The sequence below is a fragment of the Carettochelys insculpta genome, chromosome 1 (assembly GCF_033958435.1).
Source record: "Carettochelys insculpta isolate YL-2023 chromosome 1, ASM3395843v1, whole genome shotgun sequence".
NCBI lineage: Eukaryota > Metazoa > Chordata > Testudines > Carettochelyidae > Carettochelys > Carettochelys insculpta.
Genome location: NC_134137.1, coordinates 246,188,763 through 246,216,154, shown reverse-complemented (window position 1 = coordinate 246,216,154; position 27,392 = coordinate 246,188,763). Strand labels below are relative to the sequence as shown.

General features: G+C 45.1%; 2 protein-coding genes across 3 annotated transcripts in view; one reads left to right on the top strand and one right to left on the bottom strand.

The window, feature by feature from the left end:
- ARHGAP8 (Rho GTPase activating protein 8) overlaps positions 1-27,392 on the top strand; it is a 218,876-nt gene that overhangs the window by 173,290 nt on the left and 18,194 nt on the right. The window lies entirely within an intron of this gene.
- The window catches only part of PHF21B (PHD finger protein 21B), a 244,024-nt gene continuing 239,416 nt past the window's right edge, over positions 22,785-27,392 (bottom strand). For both annotated transcript variants that reach the window (XM_075003606.1, XM_075003607.1), the window contains one exon: positions 22,785-24,999. In XM_075003606.1, coding sequence (XP_074859707.1) covers positions 24,775-24,999 — 225 coding nt within the window. In that variant the 3' untranslated portion in view covers positions 22,785-24,774. The remainder of the gene's footprint in view (positions 25,000-27,392) is intronic.

The window sequence follows — 27,392 nt, the reverse complement described above, 5'->3', positions numbered from 1 at the left end:
ACAAAATGCATAAAAACTAAAGGCAGGAATATCAAAGATGCTATTCACAGGAACGGCACGCATCCTACTTACCTTAATTTGTTTCACCTTCTGTTCTACTAGTAACAGGTAACCCTTTCTTCCCTCCTTCCCCTGCCCCTCACTGCTGTATAAACCTTGGATTCTAATGGTCTACTCCAGTACTCTAAAGTGGGTCTTACCCACCAAAGCTTTTGACTTAATAAATTTGTTAGTGTTTAAGCTGCTACAGGACAGCTTGTTATTTAAGAAGTGTTTGTATATTGTAGCACCCTGGCTCAGGAAGGTCCTTTAAGCGAGTCTTATTGAAGTCCATACTTAAAGCAATGACTGTGCTATGTAGCTTGTTTATGATCTTAGATAGTACTATAGTTGAATTAATTGAATGCCATGTGTTTTGGTTGGAGGGGGGTGTGGTTGGCTTTTCTTTTTTTTTTTTTTTTTAAAGGCTGAGCCCTTCCATATTAAGCATGTACAGTCTTTCTAGTAAATAAACTCTTTCATATTTGGCATTCTATCATCCAGAAGTCTCAAATAACCGGCATTTTAACCGTAAGTAAATTTTAGTTACGTTTTCCATAAGTACAATATAGTGAAAATAAGCACAGATAAATACAGCAAATACAGTATTAGTTTACAGTGTACAATACTACTGTTATTGGTAAGTAAAGTACTCTGCATACGTTTTTGTTTGTTTCTTAATAGCTAATCTTGTTTTTCTTTAGTGTTACACATTGCTAGGTATAGCTCTCTATTATCCAGAATATTTGAATATCTGGCAACCTCCTGATCCTGGGGCTGCCAGATATGAAAAAAGTTTACTGTATGTGGCTGGTGAATTCCATGTATTCTGTAAAATTAGTTTATGGCAGCTTTACAACCGCTGGAGTTTTTCCTCCTCATAGCTGTCCCATTATGCATTCATATCATTATGCAGAGTGCATGGGGCTGCCCATAAGAATCTAGCTGTATGTATGTCAGTCTGAGGGAGGGAGAGATGGGTGAGAGGACTGAATGCATACAAGTACAGATGGTTCTCCTAGTGCCGAAGAGGAAATCCCTATAAAGGAAGATGTGGAGATGTATCATTGGCAGCCACTGAAGATCATTTTCAATACAGATCATGAAGGGGCAGTCAGGGGAAAAAGTAACAATTAATTCCAGTAGTCCGATATTCTAAGAGACTTAAACAGCTGCTTCCAAAGTGGTAGGATGGACTTGGTCTGGCTATGGTCTGAAGAAGTGGGTCTGTCCCACGAAAGCTCACCTAATAAATTATTTTGCTAGTCTTTAAAGTGCTACCTGACTGCTTTTTTTTTTTTTGAAACCAGTGCTGTTATTTAGCCTCATGGGCATGTGGATTATAGTTTAGAATGTAGGAATTCAAAGAAATTATCTCAGGAGGCATTTTTCATTCTGTTGGCTTATTTCTCAAACTTGGCTTTAGCATTAATTTGAATTAATTCCCAATTGTAGATCCGATCTTCCAGTAATGCACACAACAGTAACTCAGTGGAAATAGAGCTAGAGTGGTTTATTCTAGCTGAGACTCTGCCCTGGTGAGTTTTCATTCTTCCTTTCCAAAAGCCATTAGTGCATGTGCTTGGCTGTTTCCTCTTGAAATTGAAACTGACCAGCCCCTAATGCATGCATGAGAGGCCATCATTCGATTAAGCTGGTCATCTTTAGAATGCCGTGTGTGTGTGTGTCAGGGTGGCCCTTTGATCCCTTTATAGCCCACAGCTCTTCAATTCTCTTGACATTTGGGATCTTGTGAACATCAAGGCTCATCGCACTCCCACCCTGGCCAAGAAGTTTCCAAGGTTTCCTAAAGCAGTCAGCCTTGAAAGTGTAGCTACTAAGATAGAAAGTTTGTCCTGGTGAGTTTTTTCCCAATCCCAATTCTCCGCCATAGTCTAAGGGAACAGCGAAACCCTAATCCTTGTCTTGGAGAGGGAGCTCAGAGCAAGGTGATGAGATTTTCTTTCTCTGTCCCCTTAAGGCTGGACTTTGCCTTTCCCCAGAAATAGCACCACTGCTTCCAGTGGGACTGTTCAATATGTATAACTGCATGAGAACATGGCCTTTGCAGGTTTTCCTTTATTAGGCCTTCCACAAAAGCCTCACACAGGAATCTGGTCAGCCAAGTGCTCTTACATAGACTGTGTCTATACAACCAACTTTTGGTGACCGAACTTATGCCTAATAAAAATCCGAAAAGAATGTTCACATTTGCTTCTTCTGTCGACAAATCACATCTACATTCTAGTCATCGTCATCAACACTCTATGGGTATGTAGTCCACTGTGCCGGGTGACACCTTCTATTTCTTGGTGTTGTGGGAAGCGTCAGTGGATCGTGGCACATTTGGGACCATGTTGAATGTTCCAGCATGCACTGCTTTGTGTCCCAGTCCTCCACTGGCTTCTGGCTCTCTTTCACATCATCTTTACTGTGCACACTGGCAGCTATAGTTAGAAGGGATGAATCCTGCATTTCTCTCCCATTTTCTGTTCTGTGTCATGAGGACATGGAGCATGGCAGTGCCGTTAATTGTTAAGTTACTGACAGAGGAAGACTCTAAGGTGTCCAGTGTTCTGCATGGTATGGATAGCGGCAACTACATTGATTTTGGCATTCATAGCACAGCTGCATGGGACAGACCATCACTTTTGGGCTAGGGAAACCAGCAGTGAGTGGTGGAATCGCATCATCATGCAGGTGGGAGGAAGAACAGTAGCTGCAGAACTTTCGGATGCAAAAACCAAGCTTCCTACAACAGTATGCAGAGCTGGCCCCAGACCCACTGCACAAGGACTCCAGAATGAGAGCTGCCTTCTCAGTAGAGAAGCAAGTGGCAATTGCTGTCTGGAAGTTGGCAACTACAGACTGTTACTGGTTGGCCACAAATCAACTTAGAGCAGGAAAGTCAACTGTCCAGGCTGCATTAATGCAAGTGTGCAAGGCAATAAATCGTATCCTGCTAAAAAAGACTGTGACACTGGGAAATGTGTGTGCAATAGGGTATGGCTTTGCAGAGATGGGTTTCCCTAACTGTCAAGGGGTGATAGATGGCACACACTTTCCAATTTTAGCCCCAGACCACCTTGCAAAAGAGTGCCTCGATAAGAAGGGATACTTCTCCATAGCTTTACAAGTGCACATGGATCACCAAGAGCATTTTGGATATCAGCGTGGAGTGATCTGGAATGCTGCATGATGCACACATCTTTGGGAACACGAGCTTGTACAGAAAGCTAAAAGCTGGGAGTTTCTGTCCAGAACAAAAGATTCCAGTGGGTGGGATGTGGAAATGCCTGTAGTGATCATGCGAGACCTGGCTCACGAAACCTTAAACACGAAACTGGCACAGCAGAAAGGAGCTATTCAGTAACAGGCTGAGTAGGTGCGAGATGACAATTGAGTGGGCCTTTGGCAGATTAAAGACAAGCTGGCATTGCCTTTATGGCAGGTTAGACGTTAACGAGGACAATATTCCCATGGTCATAGCCATGTGCTGTACTTTGCATAATCTCTGTGAGGCTAAGGATAAAGAGCTTGCTCCGGGGTGGCACGCTGTGGCAGAGTGACTGTCTGCTGAGCTTGAGAAGATTGGTACCAGGGCTGTCAGAGTAACCTAGAGTTGGGGCAATTGAGATCATGGAGGCTACAAGAAAGCACTTTTCTCCAGAGTTGCTACAGTGATATATTCCATGTATTTTTTTTCTAGGAGGCTATGTTGATATTCGGGGCCACATATCCTGGTAGGGTAACAATTAAAATGTCTGTACATGTACTCGTAGGGATTGCAATGTAATTTTGTAGAAAACCAAAGTAAAGTTGTACCATGGCAACACATTGCCTTTCATTGATTAAGAAATAACATGCTAACTCACCAAAAGACAAATGCTTGCAGGGAAAGTAGTAACTGCGAAAGGGCAGAACCTCACACTCGTATGTGGCTCTAGCTATCTTTGTGAAATTTTCTATGGCTGTGGAGTGAAGGGGAAAGTGGAAAGGGACGGGAGGGATGAGGGGCATGGAAAAGAATTGTGCATGTGCAGCAGTGGGGGTTGTGTCTGAATCTGCTCACTCTGCAGTATTATTAAAGACTTGAACATCTATCATTTTGCTCCTCCATGACTTTTATTCATCTGCTCAGTTGCATCCCTGACAAATGCTTGATTCTATTTTCTGTCCTGGTTTTCAGCTTCCAGACCCCCTTCCATTTCCTTTTCTCTGTAGTGGAGCATGGCGGTACCTCCCAGAACATGTCATCTTGCCTGCTTTGAGAGACAATCAGCAGGAGTGTGGGGGGTGTTCCTGAAGGGCACATCTGGTGAAGCGGAGGGGACATTGTACAAAAGCAGGATTAAGAACAGCCACACTGGATCAGACCAAAGGTCCATCCAGCCTAGTGTCCTGTCTGCCAACAGTGGCCAATGCCAGGTGCCCCAGAGGGAGTGAACAGATCAGGGAATCATTGAGTGATCCCTCTCTTGACATCCATTTCCAGCCTATGACAAAGAGAGACCAGGGCCACCACTCCTACCTGTCCTGGCTCATAGCCACTGGTGGACCTAATTGCCCTGGATTTATCTAGTTCTTTTTTGAGCCCTGATAAAGTCCCGGTCTACACAACTGTTTCAATGCTGTGCTTAAACTTAACAGGTCAGTGGTATGCACCTTTGGCAGCGTACCAATCACTTTCTCACTGACCTGTGCTAGGCACACGTCTTTGCAAATGCCTGCAGCTTGGTGAACGTTGGAGAAAAGAGCACACCATCTTTGTAGGGTTGTGGTGTAGCTTTCCAGGGAACAAATTCTAAAATTATCTCCCACTTTTCCGCAGGTGGGGATCTTTCTAACAGATGTTTCACTGCTGAGGGCAAGCAGGGAACCCAGGTACATCTGCAGCTTGCATGCAGCTTTTGTCCTGCTCTGTGTGCAGCCCACCTAGGTGGTGCTTTGTTCCCTGCACGGGTGATTGTAGGACACTGTCCCACATACATCATTCTGCAATGGGAGAAGGAACAAAGCTGCACTTGCCATGGAACCTGCAGCAGGGGATTAATGAGTACCTTCAAGAAGCATGCCTGGATTTCTCTGGAGGATTCCCATGAGATTTAGGGGTGCACCCTGTTAGGCTGCACTGAATAGCTAGCTAGGCATCCAGCAGGGGCGATAGCCATCATGGGCCTGGGGCAAGGTGGGAGAGGGGCCTGGCTCCACCCCCTGAAGTTTGGGCCAAGGGCAGAAGGAGCAGGGCCTAGGGCAGTCAGCCCTTAGCGCTGTTCAGACCATGGCACCAGCCCCTCCCCCCCCACCCTCAGAGCCGCATGGAGCAGTGCTGCTGTGGCTTGCCAAAGCCGCAGCAGCTGCCACTGAAGGAGCTCCAGGCCCAGGTGCAACTGCCCCACTTGCCGCCACTACCACCACTGGTCGGCGGGGCGGGCCTGCGGGCGTGTGTTCAGCTCACACACGCAGCTAGCCTCCCACTTTTCTATACCCTAAATCCTCCCCCCGCACTACACAAGCCACAGCCACTTACCCTGTGACTTACCTCCTTTTTCCTGCTCCCCATAGAGCGACTGTTGGGGCTGTTGGGCACCTCAGGAGTGGAAAACAGTTCCTGGCTGCCCACCCCACCGGGTGACCTTTCTGGGAGCCCCACACCCTTGTCTAACATCTCAGCCCTTCAACCGCCGGGTTCGGATGCGATGTCTTACGTGTCACATGTTACACAAGGTTTGTTGCAAATATTTAATGGCGGGGGCAACGCCGAGACCTACTGCTGTATTTCAGCCAGGTAACATCACAGGACACGCTCACTGTTTTTTCCCCAGTGTAGTCTTGGGCAGCAAAACTTGGTGCTGGAGAAAAGCCCAGGTCTCCGCACAGCCTGTTTCTTCGGCATGACTGAAGAACTGGGTTTGTGTTCAGAAGGGCTGGAGGCTCCATACTGGCCAAAGTGTGACTACCCAGTGGAGGAGGAGAATGCTCAGAACCCCTCTTGTCTTGGGAAAATATATGGGATAAGCATCTGTTAAATCTTTCTGCTAATGGAGAGAACTCAGGCCCATCAGTATTTAATACCCGGTCCAACATCTAGCTCTGGATCTCGACAACCTCCGAAGTGTGTGTTGCCTCTTTCTGTGCATCTGGTTTGGCCCAGTCTGTGGTGCCTGTTGGTCTTATACGTGAGGTCTATTGAGAAATTAGTCCCTCCTGACTCTTGGACTTTATAATATAAATGAGTCTCCGCAGCAAGCCGTTGCAGTGGGTGAGCATGTGTGCTACTCTCCCAGCCCCCTACAGATTCAAAATTCTACACAGCCCAGCAAGAGCTGCTCTTCACTTGAGCCTGCAGGTGGCTGGGGGGAGCTAAACATATGGTCAAGTGCAAGAGGCAGGAGTGTCCTCTCCTCTTGGCATAAGCTGTTTTTTAGAGTTCTGTAATGATACTGTTGCATTAAGGTCACCTGATGCTGATGAATGGAGCCTCCCTCCACGCATACCCCAACGTGAAGCAGTTTTATGCCCTGGGCATAGCCCTCCTTACTGACTATGAATTTGGTAATCAGTGTAATCCTGTCCAGGGAGCAAGATTCTCTAGTTAATCAGATAATCCCACTATGCTCCTTGGATATGTGGTTTGTGTCAACTAATTGCTCATTTATAGCTTGAGTCCTCATTTATAAGGTTGTCATGTTTGCTAGCTTGTCTCTTTGACTTATTGCCATATAGTGATTGGAAGCCAGACTGAGTTGGAAAGCTATCTCTGAACCGCAGGTATTGCTAATATGAGTATTCTTGTTCCTGGCAGTGTTATTTCCAGGTGTTTGAAAGCAGAAAATACAATATCAGCAGGAAAGAGATCTTAATTGCATAGCCATCATCGGTGAATACTCTGGTGGAATTCCTGTAAATGCAGCTTCTTAAGTCTCGTTTGTGTTGGTAAGCTGGTTATCTGTTAGTTAGTAAGTGGGTTACCTGGGGACTCTCTTGAAGTGGTCTGTAGAAATACCACTGTTCTCAACTTTGTCCAGAAAGGCATTTGGAATACAACAAATAGCCATTGTCTTCTGAAAAGTTTAGGACTAGTCCGCTAAGTGGCAGTTCCATTCAATTAGCAGTCCCCTCTATCTGCCAGATACCTATGAAAAGTCCTAGCATGTTCAATCCAGTGAGAGGAAATTGTGTACATTTATAACCTGTAGAAGGTTATAAACCTGTTTGATCAGGTATTGCCAGTAGAACTGGGAGAATTTCTCTTTTCTTTGAAAGAAACCATATTCCAATGACAAATAACTTTTTGGAGGGGGAAAGGAGAAATTGCACTAAACTTGACTGTTCTCATTTTTTAATCTTCACCAAAACCAGCACTGAAATCATTGAGTTTCAAATATACGGATTTTTGATAAATGGAAAAAGTGCGACAGAAATTTTGGTAGTGGGGTGTTTTTAACTCGTGCATAGTTTAACAAAAATGGGCACATTTGAAATGCTGTGAAACAGAACTGTTACTTTTTGCCATTTGTTTTTTAATCTTTTACCCTGCCCTAATTGCCAGTGTAGGCTGTTTTCACCAATAACTCCATTGGAAAGAGACTGGAACTTTTCTTGATCACATCTGAATTTTACAGCTGCATGCTCTTCAGAGTGTTGCGCCTCTTGTTTGTAAACATAGCAGAGATGGAAGTATTTATTCAGCTTGATGCAGCAGTATTAAATGTTACACATGGCTACCATTTCTTGGTGTGTCACACTGGTTCTGCGGCAGCTACTTTTTATAATGTAGGGCTGCTGTTTTGAAATGCAATTTGTGGACTAGATGCAAATCAGAAACTGAGTTGGGGCCCCCTAGAGAGAAAGTAACATCTGCCTATCTTTGATAAGAATTTGAGTGTGAAAGCGAAGTATTTAGAATGAAATCTAAATCTTTGATCTGTTTTTTTTTTCATTATTATTTCATGTTTATGAGGTCTTTAAATGTTCCTTTCAGTTCTTATTAGGCTGTACTACTTTTTTTTTTAAGTTATCTCAGTATCACATAATACATTCACAGACAAAAAGCAACACTTAAATAACACTGCCATTTGGAGGTGAATCAGCAATAACCTTGCAATTCAGTACTGGAGCCTGGAACTCCTCTTAGCTCACATTGCCAGTCAGAGCAAGGGTGGATGAAGGGAAGAAGAGACAGTAAGTGATGAAGGCACCATTGACCTGACCTTGACTTCCCAGACACTGATGTTAATTGGGTTTTACACCATTTTTACTACAGAATTTGCCCCAGAGTTTGCACTTGATACTTCGTCTTGTGTAGTAGGAAAAAAATATTGCAATCCTTGAGGGTGGCTGTTCTGCTGCAGGGTGGATTTCAAACTCAGTTGCACTGGTAGCGCCATCAAAACAATTCCAGACATGGCTGTAACTGAAATGAGAGTCTGACCAGGAAGAGGTAGGTCAATACACTTGTATGAATGAACCCTTTCCCGCAGAGGGCCAAACTCTGCCCCCTTTGCATCAAAAGGATTAATATCACGGCTTGTCCCACGGATTCCCCAAAGTGGCTTTGCCAGACACACTTCCATTTGTGCTATGGAAATGGTAGGCCAAGCCAGGCACAAGTTAAGGCTCCTGACTCTTTTATACACACAACAAAATCCTGGCTCCATTCTAAATTAATGGGAGACTTGCCATTGGTGCTAGCAGGGCCAGGCTTTCACTTAACATGTAATCTGCTTGGAAAGGTTGATGATAGTGCAGGAGCTGTGCACAGACTATGCAGGCAGAACAGCATTTAATACAGCAAGGTTGAGACATTCATGAAGTAACATTTGCGAATTCAGTTGTTTGTGGACTCTGGCCTCCCCCTGTGGTACCTGAAGAGGAAGGTGTCCCACCTGGCCCCTCCCTTGTGGGTCCACCGAAGCCCCCTGCTGGCTGTCACTCCCTCCCAAAGCAGCCTACATGAAGCGGCTTCCTAAGGAAAGGCCATCCCCAGGCGAGGCTCCACCCAAGGACACAACCTTGATGTAGCAGCTCAAGTGCAGGGTCCACGTCGATTTCATTGCTCCGCACCCAACACAAACACTTCCAGATCTGGGGTCTCAGCTTGGTGGACGTGTGCCATCACACTGCACATGCCAGCATTCCAAGGAAATATGGCCATTGGGAACACCGCCCTTGCAAGCAAGCGGTGGGGGCAACACGAGGTGTGCTCGTGTCTTGGGCCTGCAGCTCTGTCATGAAAAGCATGGGGGAAGCGGGGCTGCCTTTGGCTCCATCTCTGGGCCATGGGCAGGGGGTAAAATGACTTGTGAAATTCAACATTTGCGAGGGTTCTCAACACCGAACCCTCATGGATGTTGCGACCCTACTGAACCTACATCGTGTGGTACTGCTGATTCTTGTGACTTGCAGCCTCTGCAACTGCTGTGGCAGTCATGGGATGGTCTCTGTCCAATAGAGGCCTTGGTCACTCTGCCTGGAGCAACTGAGTGTTCTGTAGTCATTAAGGCTAACTGTGGGCGTGATCCTGTGCTCGCTGACTCCATGACAGGACTTGATATATGCAGGATTGGGCCTTTGCCGCCTGAAGACAAGCTTTTGCCTTGGGGCTAGAGTTATCACTCTGTGGAAAAAAAACAAGAAGAAGAAGTCATGTTGCTCCTTATAGACTAACAGAGACTTTGGAGCATAAGCTTTCATGGCCAAAGACCCGCTTCATCAGATGCATGACTCTCTCTCTGAATGTTTCAGCTGTGGCTTGACTAGTTCTTGGCTAGCATGGTAATAAGTGCAACATATAGAAACAACCTTTGTTTCTAGTGAAGCAAGGGACTGTGTACGTAACGCTGTACGGCCATCACTGGTGCTGCAGGATATAATACATTCTGGCAGAGTTTTTTTGCAAATATTTATTCCTCTCCCACTCCCAGTCCTTTTAATGACTCCACCATGGCCTCTTGACAATAATCTGGTTGGCCTCCCAGTGGATCAATCTTCCCTATGCTGGCCAATGGAGAACAGAATAACTATTTTGAGGACACATGCAGAAGGAGATCACATATCTTAAAATTACTGTAATACTGTCTCCCCTTCCTTAGTGCAGGTGTGCGCTAAGCTGGTAAGTTGATTGTAGATACGCAATTCTAGCTACACCAATTGTGTAGGTAGAATCTGTTTATCTGCAATCGACTTACCTGGCTGTCTTCACAGAGGGAGGTCGACATGAGGAAAATCTCCCATTGGCCTCACTTACCCCTTGTAATATTGAGAAGTACAGGACTTGACTGCAGACCCCAGATAGCTTGATTTTGCACATCTCTACCAGGTGCGTGAAACTGAACTCTGGAAGATGGATCCTGACTGAATCCATCTTCCATGTAATCTAGACATGTTAAAGTCCAATCCAAGCTGTGTGTTCAGATGTGAGCTCAGACTTATCTTGACTCTCTTCAGGCTCTTGACCCACATGATGTTCTCTTAAGCAAACTAGGACAAAGTCGGCTAGATGCAAATACTACAAGGTGAGTGTTTGAACTGATGATGCATCCTGCTCGAGTCCTTCTCAATAGCTCAATTGGGAGGCTGTATCTAGTGATGCCCCACAGGGGTCTCTCCTGAGTCTGGTGCTAATCAACACATTTAGCAATGACTTGGGCAATGGCATGGAAAATGTGCAGCTGACCCTAAGGGATTGCAAGCACAGTGACTAGCATTCAAATGATCTCACTGAATTGGTCTGAAATCAACTAGATGAAATTCAACAACGACCAGGGCAAAGTACTCTGTATCCAGTGGGGGGGGGGATGCCCTGGAATCTCACTCCAGGTCCCTCCTAGCCCTGCATTTCTAGGATACTGTTCTTAAATATAAAATTATTACTGGCCCACGATGCTGCTCCTGTGAATTATCAATCCGCTGCCCTGCTTGTGATGGTCGGTGTAGCGGCTACACTGAGGCAATGAAGGGTGGATCCAAATACATGTTTCAAAGCCCTCAACATTGAGGTTTGTTTGGATTCATGGGTTTGGTTTGACCTTTTATAGCAAGAATGGGGCTTTCTAGGTTCTGCACACTTCAAAATCAGGGACAGTTCAGAGCTGTGAGCTTTGTCATTTAAATCTTACTGAATTTCTCCTTTTAGAAAAAAAAGCCTTAGCTCTTTGTTTCTCTTCCCTCCAGTCCCCCTTCACGTCATTTCACTCTTCAGATTGTCATAACTTTAAAGGGGCCCTTTATGCTCAGTGGATGAAAGACACTGGCTTCACAGGCTGTGAGCTCATGGGCCAGTTCTGAACACCTTTTGCCTAAGCCTCTCTGAAAGCTAGGTTTTCACCATTTTTTTTTTCCTGCAGAAGGGCCAAATTCTGTTCTTAGTTACACCCTTGCAACACTTCAGTTCACGAAAGCTGCACAGTGGGAGGATTTGGCCTTGTATGTGTGAAATTTGACAATGGGCTGATTTTGTGTTGGAAACAAAACAAATAAAATCAATCCTTTGCTGGTTTTCCATATCCCTGTTTCAAGCTGCACAAAGTTAAATGCTCTGACAGCAGCTCGAATTTCATTTTAGTCTAATAATCTGGCCTTGGTGTGGTGCAATTCACCGTGCCTAAAACCAAATTAGGCCTCTTGACCTGCAACTCTGGGAGTTAATGGCAAATTGTCTTCCTGTCTCTCAGTACCAGGAGGTGTGGGGAGGAGGCAGAGTACATTCTATGAATCTATATTCCGATTCCATGATCCTCCTGGCACTGCTATACATCAAAAGGATCTGATCTCTTCACAAGCCTCCTGGTGACAGAGTGACATTTTTGCTAGGGCAGGGCGGGAGGAGCAGGGAACAAGCTTTTTTTGTGAAAGTCCTCACCTATCTCCCATCAGCTCACAGGCTGGGAACCCCCAAAAGTAATAGCAACAATGAACAAGGGACTGGAATCTTAATGAGTCCTGTGGTTGGATGCCATGGCTCAGCTGCTTCTTAGATCAGGAGTGTCCTCAGGGGAATTAGAGCTCCATCTCTTTCAGATTGGAATAAGAAAAGAATGGGGCCCATCTTTTTTTTCCTTCACTGATTAGTTTGGAATGCAGGATGATTTTTTCCCCCCCGTTAAAGGTTTTTTTTCTTCTGCCACTGATTTCCTGTGTGACCTTGGCTAATCATGGAGTGTATATGGGTTACTCAAGAATCTGCCCCATTGGACAGTGTCTTATGTTACACCCACCACCACTGCCACCAGCTAGTACTTACGGAAAATAGCTCCTAGATGGCAGCGGTAGCAGGCTAGGCCTTTAGCACCTCTGAACAAGGTCTGTGCTGTGTTCAGGGATCATCAGCAGAGACGGTCAGCAGTTTGTACATGTAAACCTTCTCAGAGCACAGAAATTAAGTATTCAGGCAAATGCTGGCTTTGGAAAATCTTGGCCAGTGTTTTGTATGGTAATTAAATCCTAGCAGTTCCTTTATTAGGAAGAAATGCCAAAAGCCTGGTACTTGGCACACCAGGTGGGAATGGGTCGTACATGCTGAAATCTGGAATTCAGGCTGAACCAGATAGCTTCAGGGGTGTGGGGCCAGCTAGACCACCAGCCAGAGCCCCAGGCCGGACAGCCACAGCTGAGCTGGTGGCATGAGGGTGGGGGTTTGGCAGCAGCCAGGGAGCTATGGCTTGGGAGCAGCAGCAGACAGCCTCACCCCAGGAGCAGTGGTCAGGGCCAGGAAGCCAGTGGCTCACAGCTGGGGCTAGTAGGGTAAGCTGTGGCCTGTGAGGGGCCAGGCAGGAAGACACAGGTAGGGCTGGAGAGTTGGTGGCTGGGGCCAGGGAATGGCCTGTGGTGGACCAGCAGCAGCCACACAACCATGGACGACAGCTGGGCTGGGGAAGTCCCAAGAGTGGTGGTTAGAGGCCAGTAGGAGAGCATTGATCTCCCCCGGTCCAGAACCGCCCAGGTCCATAGGGTGCTGGGCTAGGGAGGTCCAACCTGCATGTTTTACTGAACTAAATTTTGTTGGTGAGAGGCATGCTTCCTGGCCTGGGACTGCCCTCGCTACACAACAACATCCTTTGCTTGTGCTTCTGTCGGCTTCAGTGCCAAAGAGTGCTTCGTGAGCCTGGTCTCCAGTAGCCAGAAAAATGGAAGCATTAGGTGCTTCATGGAACATTTAGTTTGTGGGTGATGCCCTGGAGCAGAGGGCAGTGCTGATTTCTGGCCTGTTGGCTAGCACTTCGGCTCCCTCTTCTCTCCGCTTCCCTTGGCATTTCATTCCTGGCTTGCTTAGCTCAGCTCTCTGGGTTCTGAAAATCCCTCTTTTGGGCATGTAGCTCAAAACTACAACTGCCACTGGACCATAGGTGGGCACTGGTGTTCTGAGGGCTGCAAAGCCTGAATACCTCTAAGTAACGTGGGTTTACCTCGCTGTTACTGGAGCAAAGCATTGTTAGGAAAACAGCAGCATTAACTGCCATCCTTACTTGAACACAAAGCAAAGGGAAAGGAAATGTCTTAGCACCTCACTTACTTAAGTAACTTCATTAGCAATGGCTTAGAAGCCTGCGCTGAACATCAGCCAGCACCCATTAAATGCTCTCTATTTTTGCTAGCCATAAATTTAAGAAAATATGACTTGAAAGTCTGACGCTTCCATTTTATTAAAGTGCAAATCAACTGGCACACGCAGCCTCTCTTGCTGCAGTGCTTTAAAATGGCTTGGCCCCATCAAGCTGAAATACCATCTAGAGACTAGCTTATGGACAGGGGTACAAGATTCATGCTGACAGTGCATCTCTCATTTTCGGTGCTTTCACACAAGATAGAAATGAATTCCAACTTTCTGGTGGAGATTGGGCAAGAGCTGTAGTAACTGTCATTCATCAGTGATTCAAACTTGGGGAAGCAGACTTTCTAGTAAATCTAGGCTGGGTCCCTCCATTCACCCTCCCGCTCTGCCCCCGCCCCCCAGGCTTGCAGTTAAAAACTATATGGATGTGAGTGTATATCATTCTTCTCCACTGTGGCTGCTAAAGAATGGGATGTGAGTGATGGGCCTGGCTGGGAAGCAATGTAGTGGCATTCAGAAAGTGTTGCTGCCTTAAAGGCGGTACACTCAGTTGAGCATGGGGTTGTGTTATGAATGACACTCCCCCCCCACCTTCATCTCAGAAAAATCAAAACACCCAACTTCAAGCAAAGGGGAGTGCGTGAACATGCTTGTTGTTCAGTCACTGAGCAAACATAACACTGTAAAACAAACACAAAAATAACCTCCCAAACTAGAACGTTTTCGTGAGCTGCTATGTCTTTTTCTAGTTCATCCCTCTGTGATTTAGGGAAGAGTCCAAGGAAAATCTGAAGTGCGGTAATGCTTTGTGGTAATACAATGCACAAACATCCCTTATTTACATAGCTCAACACTGAGGTAGGTAAATATTATTCAAATTTGTTTAACAGGTGGGGAAACTGAGGCAGTGCTCAATGATTTGTACAATGCCCCAGAAGCCAGTCTTGGAACTGGTATTCTAATTCAGTCCCTAACTCCCAGTCCTATGCTCAGGCCATTGGTCTGTGATGTTCCCCACGGCACAAGCTGGGCTGCTGGCCAGCTGTGTCCCTCAGTTCTCCAAACTAGGGTGCCATTTACACTGTTCCCCTGAGAGGGCACCCACTCCTGGCCTATACTCACAGAAATTGCTGTGTGTATGTTACTTCCAGCTACACTACAAGTGCTTCAACCAGCCTGTCACCCTTGAATTAAATAAAGTGCAGCACAACACCAGCAGCATTGTGTCTTGTACGACTCAGTATCCTCCTGGACAACACAAGCTCACAGGAAGTCCGTCACTGTAATACTGCAAACTCATGTGCACAAGCCTTGTTCTCTCAGATGAAGTTCTTCAAGCTCACTAGCTTGGCCAAAACAAGTTTGTTAACTACTGAAAGAGATTTTTAAGTGATTACAGGTAATGAGACATAAAAGCAGGGGCCCAACAGCCACCACAGGCTTGGGGCAAGGTGTGTGTGGGGGGCCCACTCTGTGCCTCTGGAAGGGGTGGAACCTCGGGCAGAGGGGATGATGGGACTGCAGACAGTCAGCCTGTAGCATGTCCAGAGCATACTGCTGGGCCCTTCCCCGTCCTCAGAAGCCACATGAAGTGACGTGCCTGTGGCACTGCAGAGGGTCCTCGGGCTCCGGCTGCTGCCACAGTAGCAGCTGGAAACTCTGCAGCCCTTTGAAAGGCCAGGCCCTGTGCAACTGCCCCCGCTTTGCCCTGGTGGGCCTGCATGAAAGAACCACCTGAAGAGCAGTATTAGGTAGATGTGCAGCCTAGTACTGAACAGCAAGCTACAGCAGGGGTGTGCAAACTTCTTATTTTGGGCCCACTTTTGGTCCCTGCAGTTAGCAGGCTCCCCTCCTCCCCCAACCTGTCAATGTAATCCAAACCGATGGCAACTTCAGTTGTGTTCATGGGGCGGGGGGGAGAAAAACAAACCCTTCTGGCACATGTGAGAAAGTAAGTCTGTAGAACGTAAAAACATTATTAATCGGTGTAACAATGTGAATACGCTTATATGAAAACTAACATTTCAGCATTTTTAATAAGATGGGTGAGTCAGAGACCCAGCAGCCAATTGTGCTGGGTTCTTCCCTTACGAAATTTCAGGTTTCTCCTCAACCCCCACTTTGCGCACCCCTGAGCTAGAGTGAGTTCCCAGCAAACGGCCATTCACCACATGTTCTGGTCTTCCCCTTTCCCAACTGAAAGCTGTTTCTTTGTTCCTCAGGTGATGTAACTGCAATAGAGAGAAAGAAGGAGAAACATTTCAGGGCCTCTATTCATCTTTCCTGTAGTTTCAAAGGAAAGGGGAGCTATCTCCCAGTTCTGGCTCAGGTGACAAACAGTGTTTATACACAAAAGCCCCACAGGCCAAGATGTAAATTTCTCACTCACACACCCTTCCTGTCAAAATGGTTCTTAATCAGGTGATCGCCATTTGTTTACCCTGATGTCTGTCTGAGGTTCTGATTAGACTTTTATTTCTGGGGAGTAGTTTGAAGCTCCCCAGCACCTGGTGAAGTGAGTCTGTGCTCACGACAGCCCATGCTCAAAACTTTTCTGTTAGTCTATAAGGTGCCACAGGACCCTTTGTTGCTGTTACAGATCCAGACTAACACGGCTACCCCCCCGATACTTCCCCACACTTGAAACATCTTATACAGTAGAATTTTATTACTTAGAATAATAGGTCTGAAAGGGACTTCGAAAGGTGCAGTCCCTCGCACTTATGGCAGGAGCCAGCACCATCTCTTGATCCTCCTTGAGAAGTTCCTCTAACCTGCTCTTCACTCTCCAGTGATGAAGATTACACAGCCTCCTTAGGCAATATATTCCAGTGGTTGACCACCCTGACAGGAAGGTTTTCCTAACGTTTAATCTAAACCTCCCTTGTTGTGATTTAAGCCCGTTGTTTTTATCCTCAGAAGAACAATAATTCTCCCTCCTCCTTGTAACAATCTTTTATGTACTTTAAAACAGTTATGTCCCCTCTGTCTTCTCCAGACTAAAAACAAACCCATTTTTTAAAAAAACATCTTCAATCAACCATGTTTTCTAGACCGTTAATTTTTTTTTTTAATATACTCTGGACTTTTTCCAGTTTGGCCACCTGTTACCTGAAATGTGGTGCCAGACCTGGACATAATATGCCAAGAGAGGCCCAATAAATGCAGAGTAAAGTGGAAGAATTGCTTCTCATATCTTACAACACTGCTGGTAGAGCCCAGACTGAGGTTTGCTGCTGCTTCCCACCACCTGCCCCAGCAATGTTACACTGACTTCTATTTACCTTGTGATCCACTACATCCTCCCAGCCTTTTCTGCAGTACTCCTTCCCAGGCAGTCAGTTCCCATTTTGTCCATGTGCAACTGATTGTTTCTTCCTAAGTAGAGTACTCTGCATTTGTCCTTAAGTTTCATCCCATTTACTTCAGGCCATTTTTCCAGTTCATCCCAACCCTTTTGAATTTTAATCCTATTCTCCAAAGAACTTGGTGTAATTTGCAGATTTTATAAGGGTACTCTCTATACCATTTTCTAAATAATTGATGAAAATATTGAACAAAACCAGACTCAGACTTTACATACACGTGTAGCAACATTGTATTACCAGGACAATAATCTGCAGCAGATTATGAGCTTGCATAGTTTGTACAAAGTTTGCATAGTTTGTACAAGGCATAGTTTGCACAAAGTTTATCATAGTCTTGGAAAATGTAATGGTACAGATAGTCATAGGGATGAGACTTTTGAGCTAGGCACATAAAAGGGACAGCACTGCAATGTCTAAATTACTGCTGAGTGCATGCCACAACCCTGAGTTAGGTTGGGTTACCATCTTTGACCTTTCAAAAGAGAGGACACCCCAGAGAGAGTGTATCCATATCAGATTCTATCAACTCACATTGTATTAATGTGTGACAGGACAGATATACCCCTTCTTAGGGATGTCCTCTTTTTTAACATGGTACCCCCAGTGGGAAGGCAGGGGGATGGCGGCGGGGAGGGGGGAAGAGGAGAGAAGGGAATTGCAAAAGCCAGCAAGCACAGTAGGGAGCTATCTGGGCTTGTCAATAGAAAATGCTGAGGGTGTGGAAGGGGACCAAACCCTGCTGCTTAAACTTACTGCCTGTTTCTGCTCAGAATTCACACCCACAAACCCGTCTGCACTTGGGTGCATCAGCCAGGTTGGCCGTTTCTTACAAAATTCCTTCATAGCCAAAAGGGTGTTAGTATGTTTGTGCCAGAAGGCAAGAGCAGCAGTCAAATCCCTGACTGTGCCTGCTGCGGAGCAGGAATTAGGGTTGCCTAATTAGCCTGGTTATTGACTAAAGCACCTGCTCCAAAACAGGCTCTGGTGATTACAGTCAGCACCACTGACCAGGCTGTTAATAGTCTGGTGGAAATGGAGCTCTGTGGGGCATCATGTTCCTCAGCTGCTTGGCAGGGGCAGCCAGGAGGGCATTGTGCACGGCCCCCACAGTGAAAGCCAACTCTGCGGCTCCTGTTGGCCAGTGGGAGCTGTGGGTGGGGGGTAGCATATAGAGCTGCCTGACTGGTCCTGCTGATGCTTCCCAGGAGCCACCTGAGGCCAGTGTTGCCCTCAGCCCCCATCTTGTACCCAGACTCCCTCCTGGAGCCCAAACCCCCTCTCCTACTCTGACCCCATTGACCCCCGCGTGGAGCTTCTTGCAGCACCCCTTCCCCTAGCAACTCCTTGTCCCTGGCTCCACTCCAGAGCCTATGCCACCAGCCAGAACCCTCACTCCTGTCCGAAGCCCCAGCCCCAAGCAAGTGGCAGAGGGGTCTTGAGGATGAGCTGGGGCATGGATGCTCTGTGTTGTGCCATTAGAAAGTTGGCAAGCATATCAGGGATCTGTACAACATGCCCAGTGAATAGTGTTCTCCCAAGTATTGACTGTAAGAGAAGGGCACTGCCACCATTTCCTCCTCACTAAGTTCTGTTGGGTGTTAGGTGTGCGTTGCCATCTAATAGATGCAGGGGAGTTGGGCACATAGACTGAGACCCCTATGAGCATGTAAGTGCTAAACTGCTCAGCCTCAGGATTTACTTGGTTGTGTGCATGGCCTCTCTGGAGAACATTTATGTTCCATGGGGATTTGTGGCAGAAATTTATGGGCCTCGAGCAGTCAGGAACAAACAGGCTTAAGCAGCAGTGGAGCTGGGGTTTTGAAGATCTAAATTTTGATATTAGATGCCTCAGTGGGCAGGTGGTTGCCTCATTCTCTTTGTGGAGTGTGCTCTCTGACTTGCTTGTCTGCCCAGTTACCACCCAGTATTTGTCATCCCTTCTACAATTATATAGTGCAATACCAGGAGGGTGGGTCACAAAGGCTTTTTAATCTCACTAATGGTTGTGGTTGCATTGTTTGCCCTCATCTTTGCTTTTAAGTGGTTGGCGTTTCTAAGGGGTTCCTCTGACCAGCTAGAGGTTTGACCAGTGTTAGCTGATCTGAGCTTGCCCCACTCCCAAAGGGCAGCAAGATCCTTTTGATGGGAAGTGGGTGACTGACCTTTGTGCCTGTCAACATTGCAATTGCCCTTGGGCAATAAGGTTATATTTAGTTACTACAATTGACTTCTAGCTGGCAACCTTTGTAGCTGAAAAGTTGCAGAGAGTTCTACAGAGCTGTACTAGTGCTGCTGTAGTAACATGGTAACACTTTGCAATATTTTGATTGTTTCATTAAAATTGTTGCTAATTTTCTTTGTGGAAAATACCAGACACAAAGGAATGAAACACACTTAAGTTTCCCCTACTTTATCACCACTTACCATACATTGTAGTACTTGGGCAGCTCCTGATAACACTGGAATTGCAATTGTTCTTAACTGTTGTCTTCTCTGTGAATGAATGAGGCTGGGAAAGATGAAAGTTCCACAGATGAAATGGCAAAAATGATTGAAAATTTGAGCTGTAACTGCTTAATGAGTAACATTGATGATCAAAGTGCCAGCACAGTGTTTCTGCAGCTTTTTGAACAACAAAGTCACCTACTCTCCTTCAGTAAAAAATGCAAACATCAAATTCAAAGCCCAATGCCATCCTTTTTCTCTGAGATTTTTTTATGTGCCGGCATACTCTGTAGTAGTCTCTCCATCATGACAATTGCATGGTAATTAAAAAGCTCTAAACTTTAATGATATGCACCATGGTTAACTTAATAGTGGCTCAGAGAGACAGAGTCTGGCATTTTTTGCTTATCCTAATCAGTCTCTTCTGATTGCTGTCAGCTGTCTTCTCTTCATTTCTGAGGTGAAATGAGCAGCAGTTGGTAAAATCTGATTGAAGTGAATTGGACTAGTCTGAAATAAGTGGCTACAGGCACATCAGATAAGGTATCTGATGAAGTGAGTCGGTGCTGAGGAAAGCTCATGCTCAAAACTTTTCTGTTAGTCTATAAGGTGCCACAGGACCCTTCGTTGCTGTTTCAGCCCCCTTGTAACTATAGAGCACCTGAAGAATACAGAACAAAGTGCTGAGTAACATGCAGTGTTTTAAAAGTTTGTTTTCACTAACTGGCTATCAAAACAATAGAAGAACCGCAAGTACTCTGGCTGTGTCACAAGTGAAGCAGAGTCATGAAACGCAGGCCACTGGTGGTGTGTTTTTTGGCTTGACACTAGTAGTCCCTATAAGTGGAGTGATTGGACAGCTGCCCAGCGGAGAGTCGAATGCCATCCAGCTGGCTGGCAGAGCATCCCCAGCATCAGCAGCTGGTGGCCTGTGTCTCCAAGGGTGATGCCCATCTGCACATGCCTTGGTGCACATAAAAATTCTTCCCCCCCTCAATGGAAGACATGGCAGGGAACACTGTTGCTCTTAGACACACCTGATGGTTGCAAGTGTCCAGCATGGCTAGTGGGAGGGACAGACTGGGCACGTGATACCTTTGAGTCAGGTGCTGACTGCCAGGGGCTGCGGGGCCAATAGCAATGGGAAAGACTGCAGAGACACATGGGGGGGAGGTGTGGGGAGGAGGGGCACAGGGACAGATGTGCCTAACTCAATGAGGGCAGCTTGGGAACAGCCAAGGTCTGCGTAGGGGAGGCTCTTACAGCACACTGTGGCTACTGGTGTGGCCCATTAGTCCTTAACCAGCCATGCCTGCAAAGATAAGGTGCATTGTTTTTCACTTTGTGTTTTATATATATATATATATATATATAGGCTTTAAAATCTTTGCCCTTATCCATGGTGCCACAGGCCTCTTATGCTGTACTCAGCATAATTGAGTCTTCTAGTTCCAATAGCATAGTTTGAACTTCGGACCTTTAAAAGTTTAAAAAAAAAACTTCTTTCCCTAATAGTTATGTAGGAAATGAAATCCTTTCCTGAGACTAGCCCCTGCAGGGTGGCACGCACCTGGTGTGGGTTCCAGGGGTAGGATAGCACCCACGCTAATTTTTGTACACTGCTGTCAGTTTACCAACATGTAGCTGTACTTAAGGTTTTGGGACACCGCATGCCACAATCCTACAGAGCGGGGCTGCAACAGAGAGACACATGTCCAAGTGACAGCACACCCTAGTGCATTTAGCACAGTAGCCATTGCTACCTAGATTACATTTGCATTCATGTCATGTAGCATAAACAGAAATTACTTTGTATCACCTTCCAACAGTGAAGGCAAAATGATGGTTCGAGTGGTGCAGTGGTCGCGTGCCTGACAGGACATAGTATCAGGCTCCAACATCACTATTTACTGATCATCGGCTTCTGTAATGGAACTTGCTAGCACCAAAATGATCCTGTGCCCATACAGGAAACTTTCAGTAGATTATAACGATGTGAGCCTGGTCTGTGTTTTTAAAAAAAAAAAAAAATCCTTTTTTAACCAGTGGGTTGGGAGGAGCCCAACATAGTTTCTAATCCTTTTCAAAGGCCATGGTTAGGGTTCAGTGCCTGCTACGTTGAGGCTACTGTGCCTGCTACAGCACTCTCCACCGACACCATCACTTAAATGATCTTTAAAGATCAAAGGCGAGCACATTCTTCCATCCATATTAACTATTAAGCCACCATGCTGAGCACAGTAATTGGCCCCTGTAAACTAGTACAGTGCTGGCTTTATACGGTAAGATTATGGAAGAACGCTGATGGTCATTTAAAAAAAAAACCTGGGGCAAATGTTCCTCACAGAATTGGAAGAATATGAAAAAATACTCTAACACCCCCCCCCCCCCCCCCCCCCCCCCCCCAGGAAAGAGTGCAACAGTTCTATATTCTCATGGTCACAACAGCCTGAAACTAAACACTGACACAGTATAAAGCAGAAGAAATAGGGAAAATCTAGCTCATCCAATTTGCCACCCCTAGACTTGCCAGTAATATGCTGCACTGTTAGGAGGCCAGCTTTAGTTAGTGTACTACTACTACTACTGTGTCTTTATAGGACTTCAGTATAATGAAATCAATAATCTTTTCTTCAGTCAACAAGAAAATGGATAAGCCCAGTACAAAACCCCAACCACCATACTTAGTTGCTACAATGACATTGTGACTGGCAAATTTACAGCCCATGTCTGTCACTCTGCTCGCTTGTATCTTGCTGCACTTCATTACAATGTGGCCAGAAGTTAGCGACGATACATAGTACAACACATCAGGTAGTAAGGTAGAGGATGGGCACTAACAATAAGAAGGAAGCGAGTATGATTTACATGTAGCTTCACAGAAGAGCTTTGAAAACAGGTCGGTGCTGTAGCAGAAGCTGCAGGGAAATGGGAAGTCAAGCAAAGGACAGATGCAGCGCAGGGCCCATTGCAGGACAATTTTGAAATGCTGTAAATGCTCTTAGATGGGGTTAAAGACCGACAGAGAGAACATTACAGACCAATGAAACACATAAGGCTCAATACCAGAAAACAGGATGCTGAAGAAAAGTAGGGGAAGGGGAAAATGATTACAAAGACTGTAAGCTCTATGAAGAGAGATGGCCTTTTTTTGATTAGGCACTATACCACTACATAGGACCGGGGCGGGTGGGGGGAGGGTTGGGAGGCAGTCCTTATCTGGAAGTGGAGTGCCTGTGCATTCCTGCACTGCATATAATTCATAGGGGGCTGGAGAACTCAAAGGTCATACTAAAGTTGGTGAGCTGCCCTTACCCTCTGGGGGTGTTTGGTCTGAACAGGGACTGAAGGGTTGCAGCCCGCATGTACGTCTGAAAGAACGAACATTCCACTGTCCACACCACTATTAAATTGTCAGTCAAGTTTAATGCATTGTAAAGAAGGAAAAACTACATTGGCATATTTAAGACAAACACTTTTTTTCTATGCACACTATCCACTGGACAGTCCCCCTCTTCAAAATAACTACTTTAACAGTCCAAGACATGTCTTCAGAAATTTCTTCACATGTTCAACCTTCCGTATTGTCCTTTTTTTTTAAATTTGTCTGAGAAGGAAAAAAAAACATTAACCCTGAAAACACTTACATTGCAAGCCACATTAGAATGCATAATTGGCATACAATAATCAACGTATAACAATTGTGTTTTACTTAGTTCACTTTGTTCATCAATAAAAGAATATAAAAATCTTGTTCAACTGAGTGTTGTGTATTAAAATAGATTTGTATAGTACTGCACAGTTTCTCCCGGAGTTGTGAAAATGGTTGAAGGGACCATGTGCTGCCTAGTGATGGGCAACTAAAAAGGCCAGTCCCTCATTTTAAAACTAATGACTTTCGGCACCATGTCATATGCTGACGTGAGAGACTAGCTGGGTGTCATGCTCTAGCAGTTCTTTGTATGTGTTTGATTCAATACCTATTGTGCTATGTAACTAAAGGATCAGAGAATGGCATCGGAGGGTGTGTGGAACACGGCATTGTTAGAGGAAAAGGGGTTGCCCATCACTAACTTCCGAGGTAGGCCTCAAGATTACAGTATATACCTGTGGCCTACTAAGGCGCAAGACTGACCCTTGTAGTATCAGGAAGACTCACTAGTGAAACAAGCAGGAGCTCTAGGATTTTCTCAGACTAATGCTAAACATTTTCAAATGTGTTACAAATCAATAAAATTTTAAAAAGGAATGAAGTTTCCAAAAAGCCAGCAAACCTTTAATTTTCCACAACCCAACCCTCCCCCGCCCACAAATTCTTGCTATTATCCAATCTAACAAACAACCCTTTGAGGCAGTTTTTTTTTTCTTCTATAACATATTTGCAGATATTCCTGCAAATAAACAAAAAAGACCCACCAGCTTTTTTCCACGTTACCTTTTTTTTTTACAATAAAAATGCAGTACAAAAATGTAAAATTATTTTTTGGCATATCATCTGTACTGGCAAAGAAAAAAAGAAAAACGATCTTTATTTGCTTTTATTAAAAAAAATAGGTTCAAAACATAACAAAAAAAAATCAAACCCAACCTGCCAAAGCTGTCCACTATATGGTTTATGCTAAATCTTGCACAAAAACTCCATGAGAAAAATACATCAATAGCAAAATAAGTAAAAAGGACCTGCAAAAAAGTAAGGAGTTTTACAGTCATACCTTTTTAAATACTTCAGAACGCATATACAGAAGCATCAGCATGAAAATACTTCAATATTTTACTAGAAACGCTAACTTCATACAGTTTTTTTTTTAATTTAAATATCTGCAATTCAGCTCTAATACTGAAAAAAAAGATTTTTTTTGTTTTAAAGGCTCTGTGAGCGTCCGTGACGGCGTCTTGTCAAACAGCCCATTTCCCATTCACCTGAATCAGTGAGGTGTACCTTGTTCACTTCGCTAAGCATCCTAAGTTCCAGTTCACGTTTCCTTCCCTCAAACAGTGTTAAGCCCAGCTACCTCCCTACTAGCTTCCTAACTCTTTGTATTTAACATTTTTTCCCTCCAAAAAGGTTATTTTGCTTTCTATCAGCCATACTTTTCCTTCTCATTCAGAAATACATTAAGGCCAACATAACGAAAACAAATCTCATATGCACTGAAGGTCTTGGCAAATACAGAACTGCAGCAAAACCTGCACTGTGAGAAGATGCTGCCAGAGTGACCTACAAACTGGATTGACTGGCTTAAGTTCTACATGTGTCAAAAATGAGATTATTTTTGTTTCCTTCATTTCCCTTTGTTCCAGTTTAAGCTCTCTTTTGCATGTGTATAAAGGTTGTTTTTTATCCTCCCCTTTTTTTTCCAGGCAGCTCTATCAGTTGTTACCCTGTGATTGCTGCAAGGCTTTGTGCATGGCAGCAGAGGCAGATGAGGGTTTGATCCAGGGGACAGTTAGCAGGGAGGAGGTGGTGGTGGTTGTCATGGTAACCTGAATCATCTGCTCATTTTGTATCAGTCTAATGAGAGTTTTGAGACGTTCCAGCGATGACTGAGTCCCTTTTTGCTGGGCCAACAGGCTGTTTTTGAGCTCTAAGCATTTCTGTTACAAAGAGAGATGGGGAAAGGGAAGGAGAGACAGGATAAATTCAAACTGGCATCAAACATCTCACCAGACATGCTTGTCATCTCAAACAAATTATTTTCTTCTTTGGTGAAATCAGAAACACAAGCATAATTAAGGGAGTACTACCCATTAGTGCATATAATGCATCACATGTCATAGCAACAATATTCAGCTAACATCACATATATACGGAGCCATTGTGTGTGTGTCCTGCTGAAAGACCACATGATTGCATGATAGCAGTCTATGGATTTTCTTGGCATGAGTTTGCATTGGCCATATTACTCAAATGTGGCAAAACCACCAATAAGCACTGTACGTCCTCCCAAATTATGTCAATAAAACCTTCATGTCAAATACACTCTGATGTATTTATTTTATATATGACATATTTTTGCAGTCCATTTTTACAGAGATTAAATAAAGTGATATTTGTTTTACATCCCTTTAACTAAAGTCAGGCAGCGCAGTACAGTAGTCCCATGAATTACGCGCAGGCTGCATTCCCACACACCCTTGTGTAACTCGAATTTCACATAAGCTGCGGGGGGGAGGGGGGCGGGTTCTTTTCCCCAGCAACACACATACACTGCAGCCGGTGAAGCAGCAGGAGGACCTGGAGCTCCTTTTGAAAGGTAAGTCTGGGGGGGGGGGGGGGGGGGGCGGGCCACGGGGCAGTTGTGGAGGGTAAAGCCTGGCAGTAGCCTGAGACCATGGAAGCCGGGGGGGGGCAGGTGGTAAACCTGGCATGGGTTAGGGTTTGGGGGGGGGGGGGGGGGGGGGCGCTGCATGGCCTGTGGGAGATTGAGCCAGAGCACAGAGAGAGAGAGAGAGAGAGAGAGTGTGTGTGTGTGTGCGAGAGAGAGAGAGAGTGTGTGTGTGTGTGAGAGCGAGAGAGCGAGAAAACCAGGGCTGCATGGGGCTTGTGAGTTAAGCGCAACTCGAAAGCACAAATTTTGAGGGACTACTGTAACAAGGATGCTAGTAATGTCTAAAAACCTCATATATTTTTCAGGTACAAAGTGTTAGCTAAAGGGCCACTATTTAGTGTTCTACCGTAGCTAGAAATAGATGTTTTATACTACTGTGAAAGGTATGTCTGGCTTTTTTAATGGGTGAATGCTCCTGGTTCTCTCTACAACAGCTTATGAGAGCCACCCAGTTACTGACCCAGGCTTGCATCAATCTAAGCGTTTCTAATGTGCAGACTTTTTCCATCCATGTGTGGAATAAATTTTATGTGTGCTGAGGTCTGTGTGAATGTGCACCACCAGAAGAAACACAAACCAAACTGTGGGTGCTCTGCTAATCAATGGGGCGGAATGTGAATCTCTCCTGTGCAGCCACACCAGTGCACAGCTTACTGAGAATACTGGTCTGCATATTGTCTCTCATGTCCTTGCTCCAGAATTGTTTTTTGGGGAGACCATTCTGCAAATACTGGAGAGCAGGAAACACTTACTTGACTATTTTTTTAAATGGAAGCTGTGCAGAGGTTCAAGCTTTTGGACTAAGCCCTGGGGGAGAGAGCTTGGAGGGCTTGTGAAAGAGTACAAGGTGAGTAATAAATGCATGGGTCTGCAGGTTGTAACAATATCACCATTCCTCATGATATGTATGGAAACTTTCCACTTGATTCAATGGCTAATATTTTATTAGTATAAACCTCAGAAACCAAACAATTTTAATTGGCTAAATATTTAATTGGCCAAAAGTGCCGTCTAAGAGAGAATGCTTTCCAAGGCCTAATTCTGCTTCTCCAGCACTCCCATGGACTTCAACAGCACTACCCACGTATACACATACACTTTTTCATTGTGAAATCTCTAATCCCACTCTGCTGTTCTACACTAGAGAACACTGCACCTGCCCTGAGACCTTTCTCCTACATGTGTTACTGTCCATTAGTGGTGACGGTGATGTGCAGTTAAGGGAGTATTTCCCACCGTGATTCCTTTTAGTAAGTTATTAATTTTCTTTCCACCTTATTTTAAATATGATAAAATATTTACCACACCCCTCCTGGAAAACTGCAATGGTAGAACAAGTACTGACCAGTTACTGTTGCAGCTGCCATTTTAATTTTCCAGAATACAGAAGACTTAAAAATAAACAAGGTAATTCTTATTACTTATAGTTCTATAGTTTGGGGCCATGGTTGTGCTCAGATAGCCATGTTTAAGAAAGTCCCGCTATCCACGTCAGCTAGGAAACTGGGCTCTGAACTCAGGCTCTCACTCTCTAGATTGGCAGGGACTTGTAGAAGTTGTGCACTCACATACATGAAGTCAGGGTATGTTTGGGTGACTCCCTCTATCAACGCTTGGTTCTAGTGCCTGTAGGAGATGCTGAAAACTGCTATGATACTT